This window comes from Mustela nigripes, chromosome X (genome assembly GCF_022355385.1).
Source record: "Mustela nigripes isolate SB6536 chromosome X, MUSNIG.SB6536, whole genome shotgun sequence".
Taxonomy (NCBI): domain Eukaryota; kingdom Metazoa; phylum Chordata; class Mammalia; order Carnivora; family Mustelidae; genus Mustela; species Mustela nigripes.
In genome coordinates this window covers 104,197,378-104,223,757 of record NC_081575.1, presented here as the reverse complement: position 1 = coordinate 104,223,757, position 26,380 = coordinate 104,197,378, and the positions used below count along the sequence as shown (strand labels likewise).

At 39.8% G+C, this 26,380-nt stretch overlaps 1 protein-coding gene across 2 annotated transcripts in view; it reads left to right on the top strand.

The window, feature by feature from the left end:
- POLA1 (DNA polymerase alpha 1, catalytic subunit) overlaps positions 1-26,380 on the top strand; it is a 311,518-nt gene that overhangs the window by 65,639 nt on the left and 219,499 nt on the right. For both annotated transcript variants that reach the window (XM_059385000.1, XM_059385002.1), the window contains exons 25-26: positions 1,153-1,302; positions 1,722-1,844. In XM_059385000.1, the coding sequence (XP_059240983.1) occupies positions 1,153-1,302; positions 1,722-1,844 (273 nt within the window). The remainder of the gene's footprint in view (positions 1-1,152; positions 1,303-1,721; positions 1,845-26,380) is intronic.

Here is a 26,380-nt window from a genome sequence, read left to right as displayed (position 1 = left end):
CGTCATGATCCAGCCTCCTGAGTCCCACTGTACTGGTTTGTTTATTTGAGCTCTCCAGCTTGGATTCCGGATATATAAGAGAATCATTTAAGAGTTGGAGTGGACCTTAAAGGTCACCTAAGAAATACTATACATGTAGCCAGTTTGTAGATTCTGTATCATTTTTCTGTGTAGTCTTCAAAATAGCTAGTGCCACACAGCTAGTGGTGGAAGAGCTGGGCATGGATTGTAAACTTCCTGACTCCAGATCCTTTCAGTTAACTTTTTATCTGACCTCTCTAGCTGTTATAAATAAATTGGAATTGTGTACCAAGATCTCTTTAATAGGTTTGCTATCATTGTCTGCTGTATTGGAAAACAATAGGTCCCTGTTACTATTTTAAGATTGTTCATTTGAAAATATTGATCTTTATAAAATCAGATACTTTGTAAAGGCTGGGTTATCAAAAGGCATTGAGTTGATATACTTGAAGGCAAGACGTTTATTTTTAATTCTGAACCTTTGAAGGGGCAAACATGCCTGGCTTTTCACTGTGGCCTGTTAATAGAATTAATAGAGCTTCAGAAACATGGTCTAATGCTTTCCTTGCTTTTTGCTTCTATAAATTTAGTATAAGACGACTGCTGGTTACTTTTCAAAAATCAGAAATTTGCTGATTTAGTATTTAGGGTTTTAGTTTTTATTGTAGAACATTTACAGAAATTGCCACAATTCTCCATAGTTGTAAAAGTTGTGTGGCATTTTGCTTGAGAGTACATTTGACTTAAAACTGTAGTTAGGTTGCATTTTTTTAAATCCTAGAGCTGTCACTGTTTTTATTTTAGAAGCAGTTTCTCCAAATATGTTGCTCCCCAATCTTGCTGAAGAGAGGAGTATATATAAAAATTGATCCCTTTAAATGACATCTACATTAATCAGTAATGAGAGGGGTGGAGATACTGGGAATGAGGCTGATGGAAGTGGGAGAAGAGGCCATTGTTGACTTGTTCTCTGCTTTTTCTTCTCCCACCCACATATTGTTGACCTATGCTTAAGCAGGAAAGTAGCTTTTCAAGATTTAATCATCACGTAAAGCTCCCACAAAATATTATTTTAGAAATCTCTTTTATGATAGTTTGATTTGTCTGAAATTTCTGTTGTGTGTTCATCAGGATGGAGAGCAAGAACAGATTCCTGAGCTGCCAGACCCAAACTTAGAAATGGGCATTTTGCCCAGAGAGATCCGGAAGCTGGTAGAGAGGAGAAAACAAGTCAAACAACTAATGAAACAGCAAGACTTAAATCCAGACCTTGTTCTTCAGGTATATCTTTTCACTAAGAGACATCCAAATGACCGTCTCAGCTTTCAGACTTTGATTATCTGGGAATGATTTAAACATGATGCTGTGGGTAATTACATGGGCTTATTTTAAGTTTGTGGGCAGGAAACCATTAAAAAACCATTAGAATGCCTCAGAGTGGAAGATATCTCTGTCTGAAAAGCTGTATCTGAATAAAATCCTTCTGACTTCTGGGAGCTTTGGAATCTGTGTTGACTTGCTTCTAGAAGATCAGGGAATCATGGATCTGGGAGGATGGGTTGAGTGTGTTGACAGGTCTTTTTTTTTTTTTTCAGGGATGTTGAGGGTTTCTCCTTTTCTTTGGTGATATAAAAAGATTTCTAATGTAATGATTAAGCATCTACAAATATTGTTGTCTTTTGTCCTTGTGTGACCTGCAGTATGACATTCGACAGAAGGCTTTGAAGCTCACAGCAAACAGTATGTATGGCTGCCTGGGATTTTCCTACAGCAGATTTTACGCCAAACCACTGGCTGCTTTGGTGACATACAAAGGAAGGGAGGTAAATGATATAACATCTCTAAAGATGAGTTTATTTTTTAACTATGACCTGTTATAATCTGGGAGAGCCAAGTTTGTTGCCCAGTTATATAGATTCAAATGCCCCTTTCTTAGGACAAATTCGAGACAGATAGTTTTTTAAGTAAGGATGTGTTCATTCATCCATTGAGAGAGAGTATTTATTGAGTGTCTACTCTATACCAGGTATTGTTATGGGGGTAGAGTGTTGTGCAAGACCTAAGATGCCCCTGCATCATGAGGGTCACATTTTTATGTAGAACAGGGGGTGTAGAGTGGCATGCAGTGGGGACTTGGGTTGGGGAGAGGGTAGTTTGGAAAAATAGACTGTAAATGAGTGATAAACACAAAAAATAAGAATATGATAGAAGTAAGTGCTATTCAGATAATTAAATCAAGGTAGTGGGCTAGTTTAATGTTAAAATGGCTAGTTTAGATTGGTCCGGGAAGGGTTCTTTAGGAGGTGACATGAGTGACATAAGGGAGCTAGTTTGGTTGCTGATTTTATCAGGTTGGAGTGTGAGGGAAAGGAGGATATCGAGGAGGATGCCTCCATTTCAGTCCCACAGCCGGTTAGCTTATGGAGCCATTTACTAAGATGGAGAAATCTGGGAGAGAGGGATTAGGAGTTCTTTTTTGGCTTTGAGATTTGTAATAGATCTCTACGCCTGTTAAATAGTTTGATGTAGAAGTCCACAATTCCAGGAATAGTTGAGGAGTGAAGTTACGGATTGAGAATTGTTGGCTTTAGAAAGATGAGTCGGATACCAAACAGTTTTGAGATACTGTCACTTTGTAAACACTATAAGCTTTACCTGCTTTAACCCCACATGCTTGAATTTTTCTTAACTTGTAAAAGAGTAGTTATGTTAAATACCGGATTCCATTTCACTCCAGTAAACTATTGATTCCCCTCAGTAGATTTGAGACTACTCAGTCTTAAGGAAGTAGTTCATGGTTATGGGCAGAATATTAATTTTGAGGGTCTGAAGTCAGACCATTTTGCATAGGGGTTGGCAGAACCATGGCCCATGGACTAAATCCAGCCAGCCATCTATTTCTGTGAATACAGTTTTATTGGAACACAGCCATACTTATTTATGTTTTGCCTGTGGCTGCTTTTGCGTTGCAATAGCAGAATTGAGTAGTCAGGGTCGAGACTTGCATGGCCTGCAAAGCCTAAAATATTAGCCATCTTTCCCATTTCAGCAAACATGTTTCCTGACCCCTCCTTTAGAGTCCAGACCAGCACTGTCTGGTGGAACTTGAGATGGTGAAAATGTTCTCTAGATAATGCAGTAGGCCCAAGTAGGTGAGTGAGCACTTGCTGTCTGGCTAGTGTCGACTTGTGGAGGAACTGGATTTTGAGTTTAATTTAATTATAATTAAAATAAAATTTAAAATTTATTTAAATTTATTTAAAATTTAATTATAAGTAAAATAAATTTTAATTATCCACATGTGGCTAGTGGCTCCTGTATTGGTCAATGGCAGTCTGTCTGGCATGAAACAAACAGGATGTTCAGAGCCATTCTTCTCTTGACAGCCCTGTCTCACAGACTTGACTTAGGGCACAGTGAGGAAGGGCAAAACATGTATTAAACACCAGCAATATGTGAGAAGCTTCCAGATGAATTTTTTCCTTAAGAATTCATTGGTATAGTTCATAACATTCCCCCTTTTGCAGATAGGGAAGCTAAGACTCAAAGAGGTGAAGTATAGTAAGTAACTGTTTTGAATTGAAATCCATTTTTTTCCTGATTGTAAGGCTTCTACTACAGTAGGTTTGTCTGCCCCATCTCACCATGTCTTTCATGGCTGTGCTTCTAGCTTTATATTCTACCTCTTAGTCCTTGAAGGACATCTTTTTTGATACTCCTTTCAAGACACAGGCCCTTTTTTACATGGGAAGATACAGGGATTTTAGGGGCTAGTTGAAGTGAGGGAAGGATGTATTCAGTTCCTTAGGCTAAGTTTACTTAAAAATTATTTAAATTTTATTTCTGTGTATGTATCCAGTGGCTTCTGATAGAATACCATCTTATTTTTGTATTAGGAAATGCACTCACTATGCCCCAACTGGGTGATAATACATAGGTTGACTATTGAGATTGGATCAAGGTTACTCTTAAGTTTCTCACGAGAGGCAATAGTTGACAATTTACTCCCTTGGAGAGTGCCTCTTGCTGTTGGGAAATCCCTGTTGTTACATTTTCTGCATTGGCTCAGAAATCCACAAGCTTAAAAGGGCACTGTTGATAATGATAAGCCCCAAATTTGTCCAGCGATCTCCCCGACTCCCCTAATCCATTGTATTTTAAGGGCAGTATTTTTGTTTAGCTTGATCTTTAATAGGGTCTTTAAACTCGATTTTTATTTTTCTTGTTGTATAAAATATAGCAGTAACAAATCTTAGTAAACTATAAAAAAATCCCCTCTGCTCTCTACTGAAAGGCAAAGAGTTTCAAACAAATATAGAAATAATCGTATGTGATTTAAATTTTTGGTTTCTCATTTCCCCCTTGTCTCTTTCCCCTTTGCTCCTTCTCACAAATAAAAAAATATATATATAACAACTGTGGAAAGTCGGCCTTGAAAGTAATGTGAGGTTAATGAGAAATAATAATTACCCAGTTGCTCCCTGGAAATCTTTTCTAGAAGAAGATTCACAACCACCTACAGAAATTATTTCCTAAAATAAAACTGATTGTTAAAGTATTGGTGATAATTATTAGCACAGGTGGATAGAAATATTCTCTGTGGTAGTTGATCTTTGGGTTTACTAGCATTTTCCATATATACTATTAGGCCTTTGTGATTTCAAACGTTTCTTGATTATTAAAGAGATACGAGGGGTGAAGTATAAAATGAGAGTCAGTTGGCTGAAATTTGGAATACCTTTGTAACTGATCACAGTTGTCTTTTTTGTAAGAAGATGGAATGGACAAAATAATTCAGTAACCTGAAGATCTTAGAAGTTGTTTGCTTTTCAAGTTGTTGTAGGATCAATTAGATTAAGGTTCAAGTGGCAATGAATGAGAAGGAGATGTGGTAGCATGTCATCTGAAAAGATTATAAAATTTTACATTTGAATATGGATTAATACACAGTCTGGGGAGGCTGTAAGCCCCACTCCCTTCTTGTTTTTAAGTCTATTTTGTGTGTGCTCAGTTTTGTTGGAATCATGCAGTTTTGGCTCTGGTGACCTAATAATTTCTGTAATCAAATGTATTATGGCTGCTAGAGTACTCAGGGTAATTACTAATTGTACTTTCATAAACAGGTTTATAATAAAAATGCTAATAGTTGTGTCAAATGGACATCAATATTGTCTTTTCCCAGGTGTGATCTTTTCACACTTTAAGCTCTTCTATGATTTTTAATTGCTCGGTGGTAGAGGAATTAGTTAATGGTTAAAGAATTGTATGAGAGACCTCATAGCGTGCAAGTTATTTAAAAATAATGAAGTCAGTGTTTCCAGAGAAGTAATATGGAAACTTAAGTTTATAGACACTCAAAAGTGAATCAGTATAAATATCGCCTGTACTTGTGTTTGTTCTCAATGTATGTATAGAGAGACCAAAAAAGATGCTAGGCAAGTTGATAGCACTACATAGACTTCGATTTTAAACCACCCAGACAACGGATTGGGTTGTCAAGTGACTGGTGTAGTAATTGAAGTGATTGTTCACTAGATGGCGATAGACACCCTGAGATCATTAATCAATTAAGGGTTTTATTCTCTGAACAATAGTGAAGGCCATTTAGTGACAGAAATCTGTCCAAATTTTCGACTTTGATTAATTTTGAAACTGTTAAAGGCTAACACTGGACCAAAGGATTGTAATAGTCTAATCTGTTTAGTGTTAAATATGGTGATTTTCTTGAACAAAGTTTTTATTGATAAGAACAATCACTGTGTGTGTCATAGCAAGCAAATTCTTTTATCACATAGCTAAATTCATATATCTGGCTGTGAAACTACAGTGCATGACTTGGTCACAGTATCAGGCTAACTGAAAGAGAATTGAAATGATTCTGATAGATAATTTGGATTTTTTATAAAGGGATTTTAAACTTAGTCTTTACTTATAAGCATACTTATTGCATAATCCTTTGTGTAATGGTAATATTTGTCTTTATGGAATAATTAGTACTGCAGTCTGTTATTTCTGTGCTCTTGATAAAATGATTTTTGGCCTGGATTTCTGGTTGTGTTTTAAAGTGAACGTATGCTCTCTTATTTGTGTGTAGAGCCCATGTGTTGTTAGTTTCTCACCCTGCAGGCTGACATGAGTCTTTGCCAACCAGTTGTAGACTGCCTAGCTTTCACTGGTGTTCAGAGCTGAAACTAGTGCACTTAGAAAATTTATCCAAATCATTGCATGAAAATATTGCAGTCTAGGCAGGCCTTCCTGGGAATTTTTTGGCATTGTGCTTGCACTTGTCAGAAGCCCTTCAGAATGGGCCCAAGAGGAGGCCTCTGTTGGTGTCCATGGTGAAAGAGAATGAATGCATATGGAGAATCTTATAATTAAGTGCTAAGGGAGACTTTCATCTTTATCTGGAAATAAGAGAAAATTTCACTTTTCCAGTCTTTTTTCTTAGAAAGCGTAGTTTTTAAAAGATAATTAAAAGCAGCAAATTACTATAGAGATATCTAAAGACTGGTTCCCCGTACCCTCTCTCATTTCTTTCTCTTCCTCAAAGGTAACTGCTCTCTCGGGGTTCATATTGTGCTTTTTGCCTATGGTTTTTTGCTTTTACAACAACTGATTCTCTCTTCCTGTGGTATATTAGAAGTTTTTACCATGTATGTGTCATGCTATGCATATTTCTTTGCTGAAAAAAAAAAGCAGAGGAGGAAAAGTAGGGGGAAAACCCTAGTTTATATTCTACTTTTTAAGGATATCCATGTTGGTGCATTTTTAGATTTGACTTACTGATATTACCTCTTGTGTAGTATTTCAGTGAATCAGTAGAGCACAGGGAATTTTTTGTTCTCCCATTGTCCACGTTTTTAGGTTTCCAAGTATTCCCTGTATTTTTTTTCCCTAGATAAATAGTGCTACAGTATAATGTCACATGTGTAAGAGTTTCTCTCCTATATTACCAAGAGTGGAACTTGCACACCCACAAGCACTCTGACATTTTATTGATAACAGCAATCATTTAATTTGTCACAGCAAGCTAATTCTTTCAAATAGCCAAATTCATATCTGTGTCTGTAGGACCATCAGACTTGACTCCCTCAGCCATGGTATCTGTGGTTAATCTGAAGAGAATTGGAAATGATTTCTTTTTATTTCATTTATTTATTTGATAGATCACAAGCAGGCAGAGAGGCAGGCAGAGAGAGAGAGGAAGGGAAGCAGGCTCCCCGCTGAGCAGAGAGCCCGATGCGGGACTCGATCCCAGGACCCTGGGATCATGACCTGAGTCGAAGGCAGAGGCTTTAACCCACTTCACCACCCAGGCACCCCCGGAAATGACTTTGACGTGCAGTTTTGCCTCTTTGAATTTGTTGTTTCTTTTGAGGGATTTTAAGCTCACTGTAAACTTGTACACATACTCCTTGTGTAATCCTTAGTGTTTCATATCCTTGCTAGCCCTTTTTTTTTCTCAGAATTTGTAGTTTTCGCCAGATGAGTCTGAAATGGTATCTCATCGTGCTTTTAATTTGCGTTTCTAGAGTACTAGTTAGGTTGAGCAGCTTTTCATTTGTTTGAACTCTTCAGTTCTCGTGCCTGATTTGCCTGTATGTATATATGTACCCCCTTTCTTTGGGTCGTATGTCTCTTGCTATTTCTTCTTAGATTTTCAAAGGCTAATCCTTGTTTGGTCATTTGTGTTGCAAATATTTTTTAGTCTCTGGCTTTTCCTTTAACTTTATTTGTGGTCTTTGAATGTGTAAAGGTTATTTTTTTTTATTTTAATGGCATACAATTTGATTTTTCTTTTCTTAAGAAATCTTTTCCCTCCTCCAGTGATGCAGAGTGCCTAGCTTTCAGTTTTTTTTTTTCTTATTTAGATCTTTAATCCTTCTAGAAATTATTTGTTAGGGATGCTATAAGTTAGGAACCTAATTGTATTTATCTGTGCTTCCTTATGGAGTTGTTGAACCTGTTCCTCTATTCTAGAGATCAGCAGCTGTGACCCATGGGCTAACTCTGACCCACTGCTTGTTTTTTGTAAATAACATTTTATTGGGCCTGCATTGGTGTTAAGCACAGCAGAGTTGAGTAGCTGCCACAGAAACTAATGACCTACAAAGCTTAAAATACATACTTTATGGTCTTTTACAGAAAAAAAAGTTTGTGAACCGCTGATCTAAAAGAGAGTCATGAATAATAGGAAAGTCACTCTCCTTTTTAACTCTCTCAGTCATAGTAGATGAAAATAGAAGTGATTATAGTAAAGGTAGTAAAAAGGAAGGAAAATGATCTTTTGGACATATAGAATATTTAAAGTTCTCTTTGGCTTAGATTTTCTTTCATAGGAGAACTTCTGTCAATCCAAGTGGAATGCAGGAGAGGTCTGTGAATTCTCTGAGGTTGTATGCAACATTTTGTGTGTCTTTGTACATGTGTACACATTTTGTGGGGAGAGGGTTTATGACATTTAAGAGTTCTCAAAGGGGAACCTGATGCCAAGAGGATGAAGAGCTGCTGGTTTTCAACATTTCCTTCCTGCCTTCTTCTGTAGGTTGAAGGGAAACTTTTGCCCTAAAAATGTATGCTTTTGTCACCTAAAACATGGCACTGTGAAGAATTTTCTTGCCAGACCAGAGCCATGGAAACTGGGCGGTGGTGGGGAGGGGGGTAGGTAGGAGGGAAGGGTTCTACTTCTTTCTCCAGAATCCTCATAGCTACAGTTAAGACTACTTTTAACTTCAGCTGATCTAATAACATTTTGATTTCTTTAATAAAAGAAAAGAATTTCTTTTAAGGCTGAGATGAAGGTTTAATATATTTTGGCAGAATGTATTTTATGTTAAAAAGAAGCAATATCCTTTTTCAGTGATTACAGACTTTATCTTTTGAATTTGTTTACATTATAAAATTCTAAGTCAGAGACACTTTTTATTCCCTTTTTATTGTATTTCAGGGGGACTTGGGTTCTAAATTCTTTGCAGTTTTTCAAAACTGGTAACACTATTCAGCGTTATTAATTCACACTAATTCAGAATCTGTGGTGATTCAAATGGAATGAGTTGAGATTCTTCATAGAATAAGTTAATACTTATTTTGGAGCCTCAGTTCTTTTCATATACCCTTAAATTCTGTAAAAACACCTGTTTCTGGTCAAGTAAGTAGCATCTTAACTGCAGATCTTTTATAGGGATGAACTTTGAGTAGTTAACATCAACATTTGCTTGTTCATTTCTCTGTATCCTTTCTGAAAGTCAATGGAAGTAGTGTTGGTAAATGTAAGAATAAGCACTAATTTGGCAATAACCCATGGAAGGCTGGTCTGAATTATGATAACATAGACATTCAGTAATTTGAGAGAAATACTATTACAAGAGATTTCAAGTATATAGAATAATTCATACTTTACTAACACATTGTTGCAATTATCAAATAAATAAGTGGGTTACATTTACGCCTGGTTTGAATTTAATACTTGAAAACACTGGCATATACTATTTCTTTCAAAATAGCCAAAACTTTAGATTTTTTGTTTGAATCTGAGTATAACTGACGCACAATGTTACTTTAGTTTCTGGTGTACAACATAGTGATTTCACAGTTTATATTTTATGCTGTGCTCACCACAAGTGTAGCTCCCAGTGTCACCACACAGTAAGGTACGGGTATAATAGGTAGAGCATAGGGAATACGGTCAGTGCTATTTTAATAGCGCTGTATGATGACAGATGGTAACAGAACTTTAGACTTCTTTTTTTTTTTAAGCTTTTATTTATTTATTTGACAGAGAGAGATCATAAGCAGGCAGAGGCACAGGCAGAGAGAGAGGAGGAAGCAGGCTCCCTGCTGAGCAGAGAGCCCGATGCGGGGCTTGATCCCAGGACCCTGAGATCATGACCTGAGCCGAAGGCAGTGGCTTAACACACTGAGCCCCCCAGGTGCCCCGAACTTTAGACTTCTAAAAATAAATTCAGAATGCCTATATCCTTCTTTCTTAGTAGTTGGAAACTAGTACCTCCAAAATGCCTGGACATCCATCTGTGTGTACTCTTATGGTGCCAAACATCAGAAGGTATGTGTAGGTTTAGGAGGACAGAAGGCGGTTGATGTTAGAGCTAGCTGGGAAGAGGGAGATGAAAGGGGTTAAGACCTGCCTGTGGAACAGGCTGGGGTCTGAGGACAAAGCTTCAACAAGGAGATACCAGTGGACTTTGTTCTTTATTGCATTTACATTGCCTGAGGTTTTGGGATGGTTGCCTCATCTTTGTCTTAGGTGTGCTTTGGAGAATCCAAGGAAGGCCCTGTTAATGCTGATCCTACGAGTGTTTGTCAAGAAGCAGCGCCCCGCCCCCTTCTCCTCACACATTGGCTACATCCCACCTCCGGGTACCAGCGGGGATAACAGGTGGTCCCGGGGCTGTGTGGGCTGGCCTCTCCCATGTTTTAGAATCTTCTCAGTACAAACCTGAAAAGTGCCAGGGTTTATTTATTTTTTTAAGGAAGGTTGAGCTTCGTTAGCCTCATTGTGAATTAACGCCTTTTTAAAAAACTTACACGTTGGGTGTTTTACTACTAGATTTCAGAATAGGTCTGCATAAATTAATATGATTACTTAAAATTTTTCTTTTACTAGCAAATAAAACAAAAGCCTACAGCCTTCCATGATTTCTCTATTCTCCAGTCTACACTTCCCTTCAGTTCGTGAGGGATCACTGTCTGTATGTTTTGATGTTCCACCTAGCACCTAACCCTATGCCTGACAAAGTGGGTGCTGTTTTGCTGTGACTCTGGGATCGTACTGGGGTAGTAGTGTCTGCAGTTGGGGGTCGGTGGTTGTGGAGGAGATGTACTTTTAAAAAATAAGATCTTGATATTTAAGCCTATTTTGAGTTTACAAGAATGGCTTGGATACTCAGAATAGGAAAAAGGGTACTTGTACTTTTTTACTAGGCACTCTTATTTGAGAAGGTGCCGATGGTATTTTCATCTATTAAGTTTTACCTGTTTAATTACTGAAACCACCGGGGATGTGGCTGAGGATGAAGAGATAAATGCTACAAGATTGACATTGTGTCAGCTCTCCTGATCTCTGCTGAGACAGAGAGAGTTTCTTAACTCTAACTTGACTCACGTAAACGAGTCCTGGAAATCTCCTTTCTTCCCCAGCCCCCACCAGAAACAGCGACTTTCTTCTAAGCAAAACACAGTCCCGTTTCTACATATGTGAACATTTTATATAAACCTGTTTTGGTATATGTTTCTCTTTCACAAGTTGCGTGTTATTTGACAGGTGTTCTAAAGCTCCGTGCTTTGGCACAGAACCAAGATGACAGAGCAGTAATGATTTCGAAAGTGCCATTCCCTCCTTGTTAAGAGACAAAAAGAAAAGTGTGAAGTTATTAACCACTGTTCACCAGTGGCGTAGAAATTGACGTAAGGTTTAATTGTCTGGTTCTACAGTCAGTCTGTGTAGGTAATTTCCTGGATAATACTACTCTTAAGGAAAGGGGAAAATACTGTATAACTTTATTTTTTTCTCCCACATCCTTTCTCCCTCCTCTTTTCACAAATTGCAGATATCTATGGATTAAAGAGAAAGGATCACTGCTAACCGAAATATTGATCTTTTCTCCAGTTGGCCCTTTCCTCATCTGCCCAGGTAATAGATTTATGGGTGACAAGGTCGTGCTTGGCAGTCTTGCAGGTTTCCCATCCCCCAGATGGTTCAGCTGCCCCAGTGTTTGAACCTGATGGTGTACAAGATGTCACTGCACAGCCTCCTTGCCTGAGCCGTGCTGGGTACATTTATTGCTAATTGGAAGAACCTGCTTTCAGCAGCCTGTACCGTCTGGTGGCTTGAGCATACTTTTCACAGCCGTACAGTCAGACCCTTTAGAGACACTTCCATCTGAAATTTAAAAACAAAACAAGCTGGTTGGGTTTTTTTTTATAGCTCAGGCTTGGTTAACTGAGGGAAGACTAATAGAATTAGTGCCTTCTGTTTGTCTTTCATCCTTTCAGTAGTCCGTGTGAGCCTGTGTCAATTTGCCATATTGTAAATACTGTGTTAAATTACAGTGAGCTGAGTTTGGTAAGTTGTGGGAGTTTGGGAAGGCGGGGAGAAGAATGGCTTTATGTATGTGTTTGTGTTGAGAAGCTGTTTGATTTTAAGCCAGGGATTCCTGAGCCCTGTGGTCATCGTTTTAGAGATCTTGGACCTACTTTGAAATTTAGTGCCAGTGTCGGGTTGTATGCCTGTTCTTGGATCATTTTTGTTACTAATTTTTTCATTGAATTGATTTATGTCCCTTTTAAACTTGAAATTTTTCTGGAGTCTCAGAAAAATTTTAAAAATTTCTATGAAAATTCCCTCGCTCTTAAAAGGCAAAATGAAATACAAAGTAACTGAAGTCTCTACTTGCATTTTGAAAAGAACAACAAAACATGAATGATTTCCAGAAATGGTTTTTGTGTGGTGTCTGGAATTACTAATTCTTCTTTACACATTCACACAATTAGTTTTCTACTACCTATTTTTATTGGCATTATTATTTCACATTGAAAAAAACTTGTGGCTAAATTTTGAGGCCAGGGATGAGATTTCTTCCCATAGGGCTAGGAGTTGAGTGGGACAGGAATGTAGCAGAGATACTAGGTTTTGGTCATAATTTGGAGTGTCAGACATTTGACTATATTTGTTTCAGGGGCTTTTTGCCCCTGCTGACTTAACCACAGACTATATTTTCAGCCCTGTGCAGGAGGGAGGAGGAGGGTTGGGGAGGGGGCACTTAGGGAAAGGGATAAGCTCATGGGCTATTAATAATGTGCATTGTTCTTAAGGCCACATGTAATATTTCTGTGCACTGGCCAACAGGGTAGGGTGTACGTTCTATTTAAGTTGGACTGCCTGGCATGGTGCGATAGACAGCTGATAATTGTATTACGGGGAAAATTCGTGTATTTCTTTCTCAATGATGTCCTGAGGGGGCAGGAAAAATAACTTGTTTGTGGAAGATTGGCTTAGAGTGGGTGAATATATTTAATTCAATTACTGATTCTTGCCTCATAGCCAGAAATTCTTCAAATAATATTTGCTGAGTGTGTACCATGGAGGGAAATGGAGACAAATGACATTGCTTGTGACCTGCAAGCTTGAGACGAAAGCCTTAGGTAATGATTCCAGTAAAGCTAGAGCTAGAGCTTAGGAGGCCAAACCCATGATTCCTTACTAGTAAATAAGAGAACAGATCATCTGTGGGAGCAAAAACCACACAGAAAAGCTAGAGTAGCACTGAAGGAAGCCTGGACCAGAAGCCAAGGGTGCCACACTCAGCCCCTTGCATGTTTGCTTTGTATGGCTTTGAGCAAATCAGTCATTCTGTGCCTCTGTGTTTTCACTTGTCAGAGGTTGCCAGATGATGGTGATTCCTACTACACGCTCCAGTTAGAAAGCACCTTAACGATGTACTATTGTTTCTCATAATTTGCCCAGAGGAAGACACCAGGCCCTACTTGTGTTGGGCTCGGTGCCAGTGTGCTGTGGATTTAGTTGTTGATTTAAGTGTTCAAGGCCCTGGTCCTCATGGAGCTTTCAGTCTGGTGGGGGAAAACCATTAAGCAAATAATCAAATGAGAAATCATGCTATTCTAAAAGAAAATAGTACTAACAAAAGGAATGCAAATTTGTCCTCTGAAGAATCACAGTGCCTAGACTGAAGAAGAATCAGGGGTTTCCTGAGCCTCTGGTACTTGATCTGAGATCTGAAAAGCATGTGCTGGTGCTAACTTGCAAAGGGATTGTAGGGATAAGCATTCCAGGGAGATGCATTCCAGGGTGAGGAACTGAGGGAAGGGTGCTCTAGCCGGAGTACAGCAAGGGAGGCGAGAGTGTTTGGAGGTGAGGTTGCAGGTGGGGCAGGAGTCCTGCTTTGCAGGCCATGTTGAGCAAGGGGCAGACATTTAGCAGGTTCTGTGTGGGGATGGGGGGGATTGGCTCCCATTTACATTTTGAGAAGATCACCCTGGCTGAGTGAGTTGGAGTGTTTGGAGTAGATGAGGGAAGTGAATTAGTAGGCTCCTATTAAAGTATTCTGAGCAGGTGATGGTGGTTTCTTGGCTGGTGTGATGGCTGGCAGGGAATGGGGGAAAGATAAAGATATGAGAGATATGAAAAAACAAGGAAAGTCAGCAAAACCTGGTGGTAGATTGGATATAGGGCTTAGGATGGGGAAAGCATCAGGGACAACTCCAGAATAGCTTCTACTTCTGCGTGGCTGACCTGTGCAGGCAGATGGATGGGCTGTCTTTCACTGAGATGAAGAGCACTGGAAGTTGTCTGGGTTTGGGGCTGGGAGAGGGAAAGATGAGCACTTCGATTTTGGACATATTAATTTAGCAGGTTAGAAATACAGGAGTCGAGTGCCGTGAATTGTGGAAGACTGACGATTCACAGACCTGTACCCCTGAAGCAAATAATACTTTATAAGTTAATTAAAAAAAAGAAAGGAAGAAATATGGGAGTCATTGGTGTGTTGACGTAAAGTGAGCCATGGACATGGATGAGATTACTTTGGAAGAGGAGAGAACAAAACGCGAAGTGGGTGTAGGGCCCAGGTTTCCAGGATGCCCAGCATGGAATGGCTTGGAGGAGGAGGACAGATGGACGGAGTTTGCTGTAGAAGAGCCACTGGAGAAGGAGAAAAGGGAGGAAGATGTGGTGTTATGGAAGCCAGTGAAGAGCTTCTCAGGGAGGTGGTGGACGACTGTCAGAAGGAGACTGGCAATAAATAGTTTTGAAAATTGTCCATAGAATTTTGGGATACAGGCCATCATGCACTCCGCTGGTGGTTTTTGAATGCAGTGATGGTGGCGAGTGGCATTGCTGTAGGTAGGGATTGTATTTCTCCCCAGTTTACAGATGGGGGATTTGAGGCACAGAGAAGTAACCGGTAAAACAGCTCAACTAAGTGACAGATCTGGAATCCAGGCCTGCCTAGGTCTGGGGGCCTTGTACTCCCTGCTCTTACCCCTCTACCTGCCACTGCATGCTCACTAGCTTTCCAGGTGAGGCCCCAGTGAGTGCAACTTGGCTCCACTTCTCCCTGAGCCAGGGACCCACTGAATGCTTGCTTAATCTCCCTGAGCCTCGACTTCCTCATTTTTAGCAGTGGTAACTATCCAGTTAATTTGTTGGGAGGATTAAATGAGATGATGGTTGTCCATGCCTTGATACAGTATTGGCTAAAAACTAAACACCTTGGCATGTCTGCCCTCCTCAGAGACTCTCTTACCCTGTCTGCATTTTTCTGTCACTGAAATGCTCTCTGGTCTACTCTAATAAGGCCAAATTGTATGGTGTTGGTCAGATTGTTTTCTAATTTTTTAACTTTGTTTCTTCTGTTTTTTGGGCCTTTGTTCACCTGTATCACTAATTTCTGTGCTGTTTTTTCCAGTCCTTCTCAAAACTCATTCTCCCTGCTCTGTTTAACCTGGCCTTCCTCACTGTTTAACTTAATGTTTTTAGTTTATATTTATACATATTTAGTGTTATAAGTATATCAAATAAACTTATAAGTTTATTCAGTTTTATGAAATAGATTCAGAGCCCAGAGTGGGGTTTTTTTTTAATGCCCTTTAATGGTATCTAGTAGTGGCTCAAAGTGGCAATTACCAAGAGTTCTGTAATATTTCCAAAGTAGTTGTCTTCTTACCCCAGTCCTGAGATCCAGTTATTAGTACATCCTGCCAACTTTACATTCAAAATATTTACCTCAGACTGCTGCCATCTCTGGCCAGGATCACCGAAGCAGCCTCCCTTTGGTGTCTCCCTTGTACTTTTGCCCCTTCTAATCCATTCTCCACTCAGCAGCTTATCTCTATTTTTAAAGTATGATTGCAGCATGTCATTTCCAGCAGCTTCCCATCTTGGTTCACCTTGGCCTCCAAGGTCCTGTGTGGTTTGCCTCACTTCTCCAGTTGTCCTTTGGGCTACTGACCTGCTGCCCTCCCCTCCCCCAGTTTTGCACACCCCCACCAACCACCACTTTCTTTCAGTTCCACACATACATTCAGTTCTGTTCTTCCATAGGCCCCTTGTGCATGTGGTTCCGGCTGCCTGGAAAGTTCCTTCCCAGGCTTGGTACAATGTTGCACGTTTTTCTCTGTCTATAGGTCTCAGTTTATATTGCACCTTACTGGTGAGGCCTTCCCTGACTCCTCTACCGAAATAGATTTATCTACCCCAACTTCAGCTTCATTTATAAGTTAAATTTTTTTTTCTTTTTTCCCATTATTTTTTATAGAGTAAAATAACCTATTCATGTGGCCATCTCCCAGAGCATTTAGATTTTGTCATAATTGCTTCATATTTTCTCTGAATAAAAGAAAGCCTTACAGATAATTAGTGTCTTCTCTGTTCCCTTTCCTAGTATCTTCCTTCCCTCTCCAGAAGCAACTACTATTGTAAAGTTGGTATGTCTCTTTCCTTTTTGTATAATGTATTACTCTTGAATGTGCCCATTGAATTGATTTAAATGATACATCATGTTTGAGTTTGCAACTTGCTTTTTTTCTCTCACCATTGTAGATCTGATCATTTATTTGAACTGCTCTCTACTATCCCATCACAGGAACATGCTGTAGTTTATTTTCCCATTTCTCTAGTAGGTGGTCTTTTAGGTTGTTGTTGGTATTTCATTACTATGGAAAGTAGACCTTCCTGTACTTGTCTCTTTGTATATGTGTGAGAGATTGCTCTGTCGTGTTCTTCCTTGCTTGGCACCATTTTGTTCCCATTTTGGCACTCATGATTTTGCATTCTCTGACTTAATTGTTTTTGTGTTTTTACTCATCATCTGCATTAGGCCATGAGCTCTATTAGGGAAGGAGTTTGTTTGTTTTACTCAGCCATAGGCATAACAGCTCCTAGCTCAGACTTTGGCACATAGTAGGTACTTGCGTGAATTCAGCTACCTGCTTTCCATCTATCTTATATACTTCATCCCTTTGGTTTTTGAACTTCAGTTTTCAGATTATTGAAGAAAGGTGAACACTGATTAAATGAGTTGCCAAATCCTATGCTCAGTGAGTGTGGGTGATTAGGTCAATCTGACATGTAGAGAACCTGAAGAGAAACAAAGTTGAAAAGCCAGTTTAAAGTTTAAAGCAAGTTTGCATTAAATGCTTTTTTTGTTTTGAAATTTGGAAATGAGAAATGACTTGCAGAGATGTGGAACTAATTTTGGTGAAAGGAGCTGGGTTGATCACTTGTGGGCCCCTTTCACATCTATAGCATTATTATTACATAATTGTGGAAGGCTGAGGGTACTTTGGTATTAAATTTTTTAAACCATTTTACTTCAAAATTAGAAAATGAAGAGCTATCTCTCACTTATTTTTGGAGTGGGACTTGAGGTAGGCACAGGAGACATGGCCATAGATAAAGGGTCATAGGAGGAAATTTGTTGCTCTTTGAAGCGCAATTACTTAAATTGGTTTTTTAAATGTTCATTTTGGGGGCACCTGACTGGCTCACTCAGAGGAGCATATGACTCTTGATCTCAGGGTCTTGGGTTTGAGCCCCATATTGGGTATAGAGATTACTAAAAAAATAAATAAACTTTAAGGAAGTACTCATTTTTATTAAGGCCCACTGATTAGTGCATGTGTTCTGTGCTTTTTTTTTTTAAAAGATTTTATTTATTTATTTGACAGACAGAGATCACAAGTAGGCAGAGAGAGAGGAGGAAGCAGGCTCCCTGCTGAGCAGAGAGCCCAATGCGGGGCTCAATCCTAGGACCCTGAGATCATGACCTGAGCCGAAGGCAGAGGCTTTAACCCACTGAGCCACCCAGGAGCCCCTGTGCTTTGGTTTTTGAAACTGTAAATGTTTCCTTATCATAGACTTCAGATTTAACTATTTGATGCTCACCCACTAAATTCACTTGCAGAGAGGGAAGACCAACTCATAGGAGCAAACAGATTTAGCTATACCCTCTTCTGTTCTTGAAATGGAGATTGCTGCCCTAGTCACACCTGGGGCCTCGTTTCCAGATAGGGTAGGGCATCTCCTTCTGTCTGCTAGGAGCCTCTAGGTTTATGGTATAAACCGTAACATTGAAACACTGTCAGTTATATTAGGGGGTATTTATTAGAGAAAGTACAGTTATAGTTAGGTCCTGTGCTAATGAGTCATGATTTATTCTTCTTCAGTTTAGAGTATATTGCTTTCCCCTCCCCCACTCAGTACATTGTGGCACATGTGACTGGCCCTTAGGTTAGGTGACAGTTACTGTAAACTTCCAGATCTGCTCTCACTTTCCCCTCTGTATGTAAATAGTACATAATTAGACACACAGCTCAATTAGGGGTAATAATAATAATAGTTAAGATATATTAAATGTTTAATACTTGCTGGATACTATCTTAAGCACTTGATCTTAACAGTAGAAACGTACTACAACATATAAGCTGAATTTTCAAAAAATCTTGTTGCATTTGTGTAAAATGTCAGAGTCACGTTACTGTGGGGTTTATGAAAAAGTCTTTTTCAGTTTATTTTCTCGCTGTGTGTGTGTGTGTGTTTGTGTGTGTGTGTGGCAGGTAGCATGGAGGAGAAAATGTTTTCATTTATCAGATGTATAGGAATGTACTGAACTGAGAAAACCTAAATGGTCATGAGCTAGTTATTTCCTAACATCCCACCTGCTCCTCACCCACCCCTTCAATCAAAGCTTCAGCCTATTCCTGTACGTGGGGGCTGGGTGGAGGCTGGGGCCAGTCCTCAGTCTTGAGTTAGATCTGAATTTGTCTGACTGTGAGGCAGGTTAGCATGGGCTTTTATGCTCTGATCTCCATTTTATAGATGAGAGAACTGAAGTGGGGAGATGTCAGTAGCTTGCCCATGATCACCGGGCTAGTGAAAGACAGAGCCATCATTCAAATCAAGGCAGTCTGAGCCTTCTTAACTGCCCCCAGTGTACATTGCCTTGCTTTCTTGTGAGTTTGTGTGTGCAACAGGCATCCTGAGAGGGGAGAAAATAGTGTTACATCTTCACAGAGCTTAGAGCCATTTTGGTTTGAAAGGTTGTATGCTGATTAACAGGTATCATTCTGGGTAGGTTAGTATTTGCTGCCACTGCCACGGTAGGTTTTCAGTGCACGTGGACACTGATTTTACTCCCACAGTCCTGTGGGCCAAACGCGAGGGAATCTGAATGGTCATAATCACTGTGGCCCTAGGAATGAAATTCTTAAGGACAAGGACCAGGTAGGGAGGCCCACATGGAAAGACAGGGATGAGGGGGAATATTTTCTTCTGTCGCATGTGTTTCGTGGCATAAATGGTGGTGGTGCCATCTGCCACAGCTGAAACTGGGATGGTTCTGGAGCCTGTCTTTGTGTAGCTTGTCTGTGGTGCTCACTGCCTCTTACAATGGCGAAGGTCATAGAGTGTTTGCCGTAAGCAGAATAAACAAATAGGTCCAGAAAAATGTATTCAGTAATCTTTGCTTGATGAGCAGAACCTAGCGGTTGTTGAAAACAAATGAAGGGGATAAAAACTCCCTTAACTTTTATTTACCAATCAGATTGCATAGGAAAAAAAAATAGCCTATTTTTAGACCGAGGCTCCAATTATGCTAAGCCTTGAGGATAATGAAACAGTCTGACACAAAAGAGTGTGGTGACGCAAGTTTGTGTGGTGAAATTCCAAGACATTCACTGACTTTTTAGGATTCTGCACAGTGAATATTAAACTCCTGAAGTGTTTGTTGCCCAGAAACAGTGCTTTATTCTTTTAAATGCAGCGGAATGAAGTGAACCTGTGTTGTAATTTGTTTCTTGCACAGAAAAACAGAGAGTGAACATGCACCGTCTATCCCCGCACCGTGTCTCTGGCCTATTGCATGTCCCTTTTCTTGGCTGACGCCACCCAGTCATGCTGTCGTTAATGCTGCATATTGCCTCCTGTTTGAGTCACTCTGATTTTTCTGCATGTTCTGTAACAATGGGGGTCTCCAGTTTTTCAATTAATTTTATATTGCAGGCATAGCAGAATTGGGAGGCTTTTTCCTGCTGCTCTTTCTTCATTCTGCGTCTGAATTACCCTTAGCTTTTTGCTCCTGCTCTTTCTTAATCATGTCAGCTGACATCTTTCCTTGGAACTAATTAGTTTGGGGGATTTAAGTGAAATGCCTGCTGGCTCAGGGCTCCATTGGCTGTGTCGATGGAAGTTGGCCGTTGGTACTTTCCAGTCTCACGTTGCCTTCTATTTACAGGTTTGGTAATGGGCTTCTGGGTTTTCCTTCTGCTGCCTGTGATTGTTTTCCAGAAAATGAAGCTGAGGTGTTCAGTGCTCACGTGATGCGAAGTGTAGCGCGTCCTTCCAAGGCACCTTGTTTCCTCACTCCCTGAATTGAGTCCTGCTATAGCTTGGGTCCTAAGGAATCTCCTGGAGTCAGGAGCTCTGCCATCTTCCGCTTGGCCTCAGAGTTCTCTTTTTGAAAGCGGTCGCCGGAAGAACTAAGTGCGAGAAGGCAGAAGGAAAGAACTGTCAAACGCAAGAAGCCAAAGTTGTGAGCTCTTGGCACTGTGGTTGATGGAAGGCTTTGATGAAGTGGGGGGAGGAAATGGGGTGTGGAGGAGATGAGAGAGCTTCTCATTAGATTCAGACCAAAGTGCACTGGTGTGCAATACCAGAAAACATAAAATAGCAATCAGATGATTGATAAGGGCGGCCTGGTTGGACGAAGGGGGGGCTAGGAAATGGCTCTGGCTAGGAGCCTGCTATCCACATACAGTACTTAACTCTGTTTCATGTAATCTCCTGCAACCCTGCGGGTATGGCATATTATCTCTTTTTACAAATGAGAAAAAAGTGTCAAAGGGATTGAGAAAATTGCCAAGGTCTCTTTACTTATAAGTGGCTCAAATGAATATGGCAGCTTACAGCTGTTCCGCTTTTCTGAAATACGGGAAACCCAGACACCAACAGTATTTATCTTCTTATGTTTGGTAAGTAAAATACCCGGTGGTCCATCCACTAGAGAGGTTTTGATAGCTTTTTGTTACAAACTTCAGTAGAGATCCCTTTCTTAAAACTGTAGATGGGCCAAATTCAGTTCAGTTATGTGGCCTACTATCTGCCAGGCGTAGTATTGAGTCCTGAGGATCCAAGAGTGAGTGAGACCGTGGTTTCTGATCAGAGTCTGAGTCAGGAGTGTGGTGGAGGAAAAGGAAAGACGATGACCTGTAAAGAAATGCATTACCATATGATTAAGATATATATTTTTTTTTAAAAAGGAAGAAATTACCTGGAAGTTAGAGAGTGATGTCCATGCCCGTAGAATAGTTCCTACTATGAGTTCCTGGATCCTTTGGTCACTGATTGCTGGAACTTGGCCAGAGAGGTATAGGATGCTGTTTTTGTTAGGGGTAAAGCTTAAGAGAAATTGTACATTGTTGTCACAGCCTTGAGGGTCTTTCTTTTCTAGCCAGCAATCTGAATTCATGTGGGTAACAGATTTTTTTTGGTTTTGGTAAATGAAGAATCTTGCATTTCTAAAGCCATTAAGCTTTTTCTTTACTTTATAAAAGTTCGTTTGTCTGTTTATTTAAGTAATCTCTACACCCAACATAGGGCTCAAACTCTAGACCCTGAGATCCAAAGTCACATACTCTTCTGACTGAGCCAGCCAGGCACCCCAGCTTTTTCTTAATTTTGAACTCTCCTCACCCCTTTCTCTAACTGGAGGGCAGAGGGATTTCTAAGTTCCAGCTTAGCACCTAACTGTCATTCAGTAAAAATATTCTGCTATGGGACAACAACTTGAAATCTTCCTGTGATTAATTTGTATTGATTTTTTGGGAAGGAGCTAGAAGGGGATTCATTTTAGTTGGATAAAAAGCTGCCTCCTCACCTCAACAACAGCAAAAATTACAGATAAATCATTAAGTGTAGATCACAGCCCAAGATAAGTGAAACAAATTTCATAACTTAAGTTTCTTTTATAAATTCCATCTTCCAGCCAGATGTATTCCATCTCAGCCCATAATGCTGGTGGTATTTGTAACTCTTAAACTGTGTCTCACTCTTGCTACATGCTCCATGAAGAATAATGCAATTATGAAATGGCTATTGGTAATCTTTAAGGAATCATGAATAATAGGTGTTCCAGAGTCTGACAGACTTGGAGACTACCTCCCCTTCCTGGGGCAAACTGATTTCAGATCTTTCTCATCACGGGAAGATGGTAATTGTAGGGAGGGTGTCAAGAATCAAAAATGAGTGAGGATGTTTTACATACTCTCGTTCTCTAATAAACACAGTATAAAGCAGTACTTGAACATGGCCCTGGGCCTGATGGTGGGATTCTGTAGCACCTCATACACTGAAGGGTGGTGAATCTTTCAGGGCAGAAATAGCAAAGTCATCAAAGCATAACTCTTGTATTTGGGATGCAAATTATATGGAACCACGTCAGGATTTTCTTGAGGGTCTCAGTCTAGAAGACCAAAGACAATGAGTGTTGATTCTGTTTTCTAAAAGGTGAACTCGAGGAAATTATGTACTAGTAAGCTATACAGTGCAATTCTAGAAACAAATTGTTCACTACTTGTTTGTCAGGATTTTATAGTGAGGGCTAAGAATCAGTATTGGTTCACCGAGAACAGGTAGTATAGTTAATTTTGTTTTTCCTTTTAGGCTTAATATTGCAAGATATTAGCACATGAAAGTGCTAATCTTGAAAATTGAAAGTAGTTGGATATCAACAATTTCATAGCTTCATTCTAAGAGGTTTTGCATTTTTTCCTGATAGTACAATTAGTGTGTCTTCAGTGGAGCTTTCCTAGAAACTATAGGAAAATAAAATTTACTCATAACCTAACAATCTGTGTTTAGGCATTTCTTTCTGCCTTTCCCTATGTGATGATGTTCACAAGAATATTATTTTTAAAAAACATAATTTAGATTATAGTTCATTTTGATAGAGTATCTGGTTATTTATATTGAACCTCTCATAAGCCTATCCCTGTAATATTTATGGAAACTGAATTTTTACTGTTATGATTTCAGCAAATAGATATCACATCATTTATTTATCTATAGCCCTATCTCTTTTTTTTATTAATTAATTTATTTTCAGGAAACCAGTATTCATCTATAGCCCTATCTTAAGACATGTTGTTTCTAGTATTTTACTATTATAAATAGTGCTGTAATAAACATCTGCATGAATCTTGGTCTACATCTCTGGTTATTTCCTTAGGATAAATTGTCAGACGTGGAATTTCTGGGTGGAAGGATGTGAACTCTTTAAACTTCTTTCTGAGTTGCTTACCACAGAGGTACACTTTTATGCTTCCATCAGCAGTGTCTGGGAGAACATATCTCACTAAAATGTCACCACATTAGCTATTACTTCTAAAACCAACAGAAGAAACAGGATAGGCCAATTTTAGATTTCCATTTTTGATAAGTTTTGTTAAATAAGATACATAATTTAATTTTATCACAGGACTTGAAAATGTTTCTCATAATATGGTCTAGTCAAGCCAATGTGAACTGAATGCGTGTAGAATTGGGGCAATCTATAGTTTCCCAACAGCTATACCCTAGAGAGGTTTTATGAATGGATTGTTTTCAGTTGGTAGGGACACTTCTGTTATCATGTGGTGAGGCTCAGTGACCCTGTCTTGATGAGTATTATTTCTAGAGACTTAAATTAAAACAGAACATGCAGTTAGCAGATTTGCAGGTATGTCACAAAGTTGAGAGGGCTGGCTGGCTGTTCTTTCCAGCCAGACTGTGGGCTCTTAAGCATAGGAGCCAGAGTACTGAGAGCGTTTCTTCTGGAGTCACCCATGTGGCTTTGGGTAGTTACCTCACCTCTCTGTGCCTCAGTTTCTTCATCTCTAAAATAGAAATCGGCAGAACACTTACCTCACATGTTCATTTGGAAGATTAAATGAGTTATTAAGTATAAAAGCACCGAGAATAATTCTTGGCCCTTAGTAAAGGATCTCTAAAGGTTAGCTGCTTATTATTGTTGTTGTTCATCTTTTCCTTTCTTAAATAGTAGCTAACACCCACTTCTTCAATTCATGAATGAATGACAGAATCAACATCTTAGAGACTGTGTGGGCAGGTAGAATGGGCCCATACTACAAATGAAATGTAATAGACAAATTTTACATTTATGTTCTGTAATATCGGACTGTTGTGTAAAGAAAGGGTTGAGATTTATCCTGGGTAGCTCCAGAAAGTAGAGATGCAGTTAACTGACAGAAATTTTCTTTCTTTCTACTAATTACCACTATTAAGCAGTAGAGTTGCCCCTTCAGGTAGTGGAAAAATTCAAACAGAAACTTCCAGACCATTGCAAGTATATAACAGAAAAGAGAAGTCTTCTTTGAATCAGAGGTTAGGCCAGATGACCTCTAAAGTCCCTTCCATCTGTAGGCTGATTCTGTGATTCTGAGTGGAATATGTAGGATTATCACAAAACATGTAGTAAGGCCCCATGAGTGCATTGTTGGAAGGGTTGATGCTGTTAATCCGGGCCTAGCTGAGCCCAGCCCAGCCCTCCCAGCTTCACTTTCTTTCACCTGTTGTATGTCAACCTGGCTGTGGCCCATTTCGCCCCTTGATGCCACCTTACAACCCAGCCTGGTGCCCCAGGCTGCCCACTCCTCCCCAGCAATGCCAATGGGACAAGTATTTGGAACAGGGGCACATTTTTGGGTAAACAAAATCAGAAGAAAATTGTTGCTTGCAAAGTGGATCTTGGAAGTGTTTGAAAAACCAAACAGAAGATTTGGTGCATGCTGGATGTGCTTTCGTTGTAGCTTTCAAAGGGGTGGAGGGTTGACTTCACCTTTTGCTCAAGAGTTCTGGGCTCTGGGCTTCTGTACTTGCCTGGTGTAGCACCAATATTTAATGCCCTGGGAGGGTGTCACTGAGCCCCTACTGTCGCACGTTTTGGGGGGGCTTATACACCGTGGGCTGAAATGGTTTTTCTGTCATTATGAACTCTGATCCCCTGCCCTTAAGCTGTTTAAAGGTAGCTTCCAAATGAAGTTAGAAAGCTGGCTTGGGAGCCCAAGCTGTTCCTTGCTTTCTTAGGGCTCTTTGCTGAATGATTTCTGACATGTCTTGTCATTGTTTTGTGCTGCTCTCCCCATTTCTAATATTTGGAGCATTGGCTTTTTGCCACACTTGTCAAGGATTTATGGGAGTTAATGACATGTAGCGTATAAAGTGCTTTGGGATTCTTTCATGCAACTTGGTATTATCTTGAAAGCAAGAGGTTTAACTGTTCATTTGTTAGATAACTAGTGGGATTTTAAACAGATGTAATCACACCATGTCTATTATTTAATGTATTAGGTGATAAGCACCAACTTTTACTGCTTAAATTTTAAACGAAATGGCATTTTTTCTTTTTTCTTTTTTTCTGTTTATAAAACCTGTTATTAGGAAGTGCCTTGGGAAAAATTTGGAGTCAAGGTCCTGAAAAAATTCTTCAGTTTGTGTTTTTTAGTTATCTGGTTTGTCCTTAGTTTTTTTGCCTGGCACTCAGTAGTTGCAGTGAAGAACTCATGGCATCATCGTTGTGCTGTGGCTACGGGGGGGTGGCGGGGGTATCTGTAGCTTATGTCATAGAGATGTTCACTGAGGCCCAGGCCAGGCAGTCCACGGCCCAAAGGGTTGCTGCCCTGTGTGCCAGGTGGGTTAATATGTTTTAAGAGAAAGCATCTGTGGAATTTTACAGTGGATATTCTTTTGCAGCCATATTAATTTTACCCCTTTTGAGTCGTATCAGTTTACCAGCCAGAATCTAGAGCATGCAAATGCATTATCAGAGTGATTTGAAACAGTTATGACACACAGGGAGTGAACTTTATGGGGATGATTCTGATGCTTTCAAGGCCTAGGTCTCATTGCATATATTTTGAGTTAGAGCGGTTAAGCCTGGTGCCTTAAGAGGGCTTTGCTTCCCCTTTTAATCTTTGGAATTTATGAAACCAGCAGCTTTGTGGTCTTCAGTAGGAGCATTACACGTAGAGCCTAAAGGCCCTTGGAATAGTGAAGCCAGAGCGAGGAATAGATCTGTTTGCTCTTGTCCTTGTGTTGAGTTAATGTGTACACTGTAGAGCTCTGCAAGGTAAAAGTGAAGATTGTAGAGTTGGAATACATGGATGATTTTTTATTTTTATTTATTTATTTTTAAAGATTTTATTTATTTATTTGACAGAGAGAGATCACAAGTAGGCAGAGAGGCAGGCAGAGAGAGAGAGAGAGAGAGAGGAGGAAGCAGGCTCCCCGCTGAGCAGAGAGCCTGACGCGGGACTCGATCCCAGGACCCTG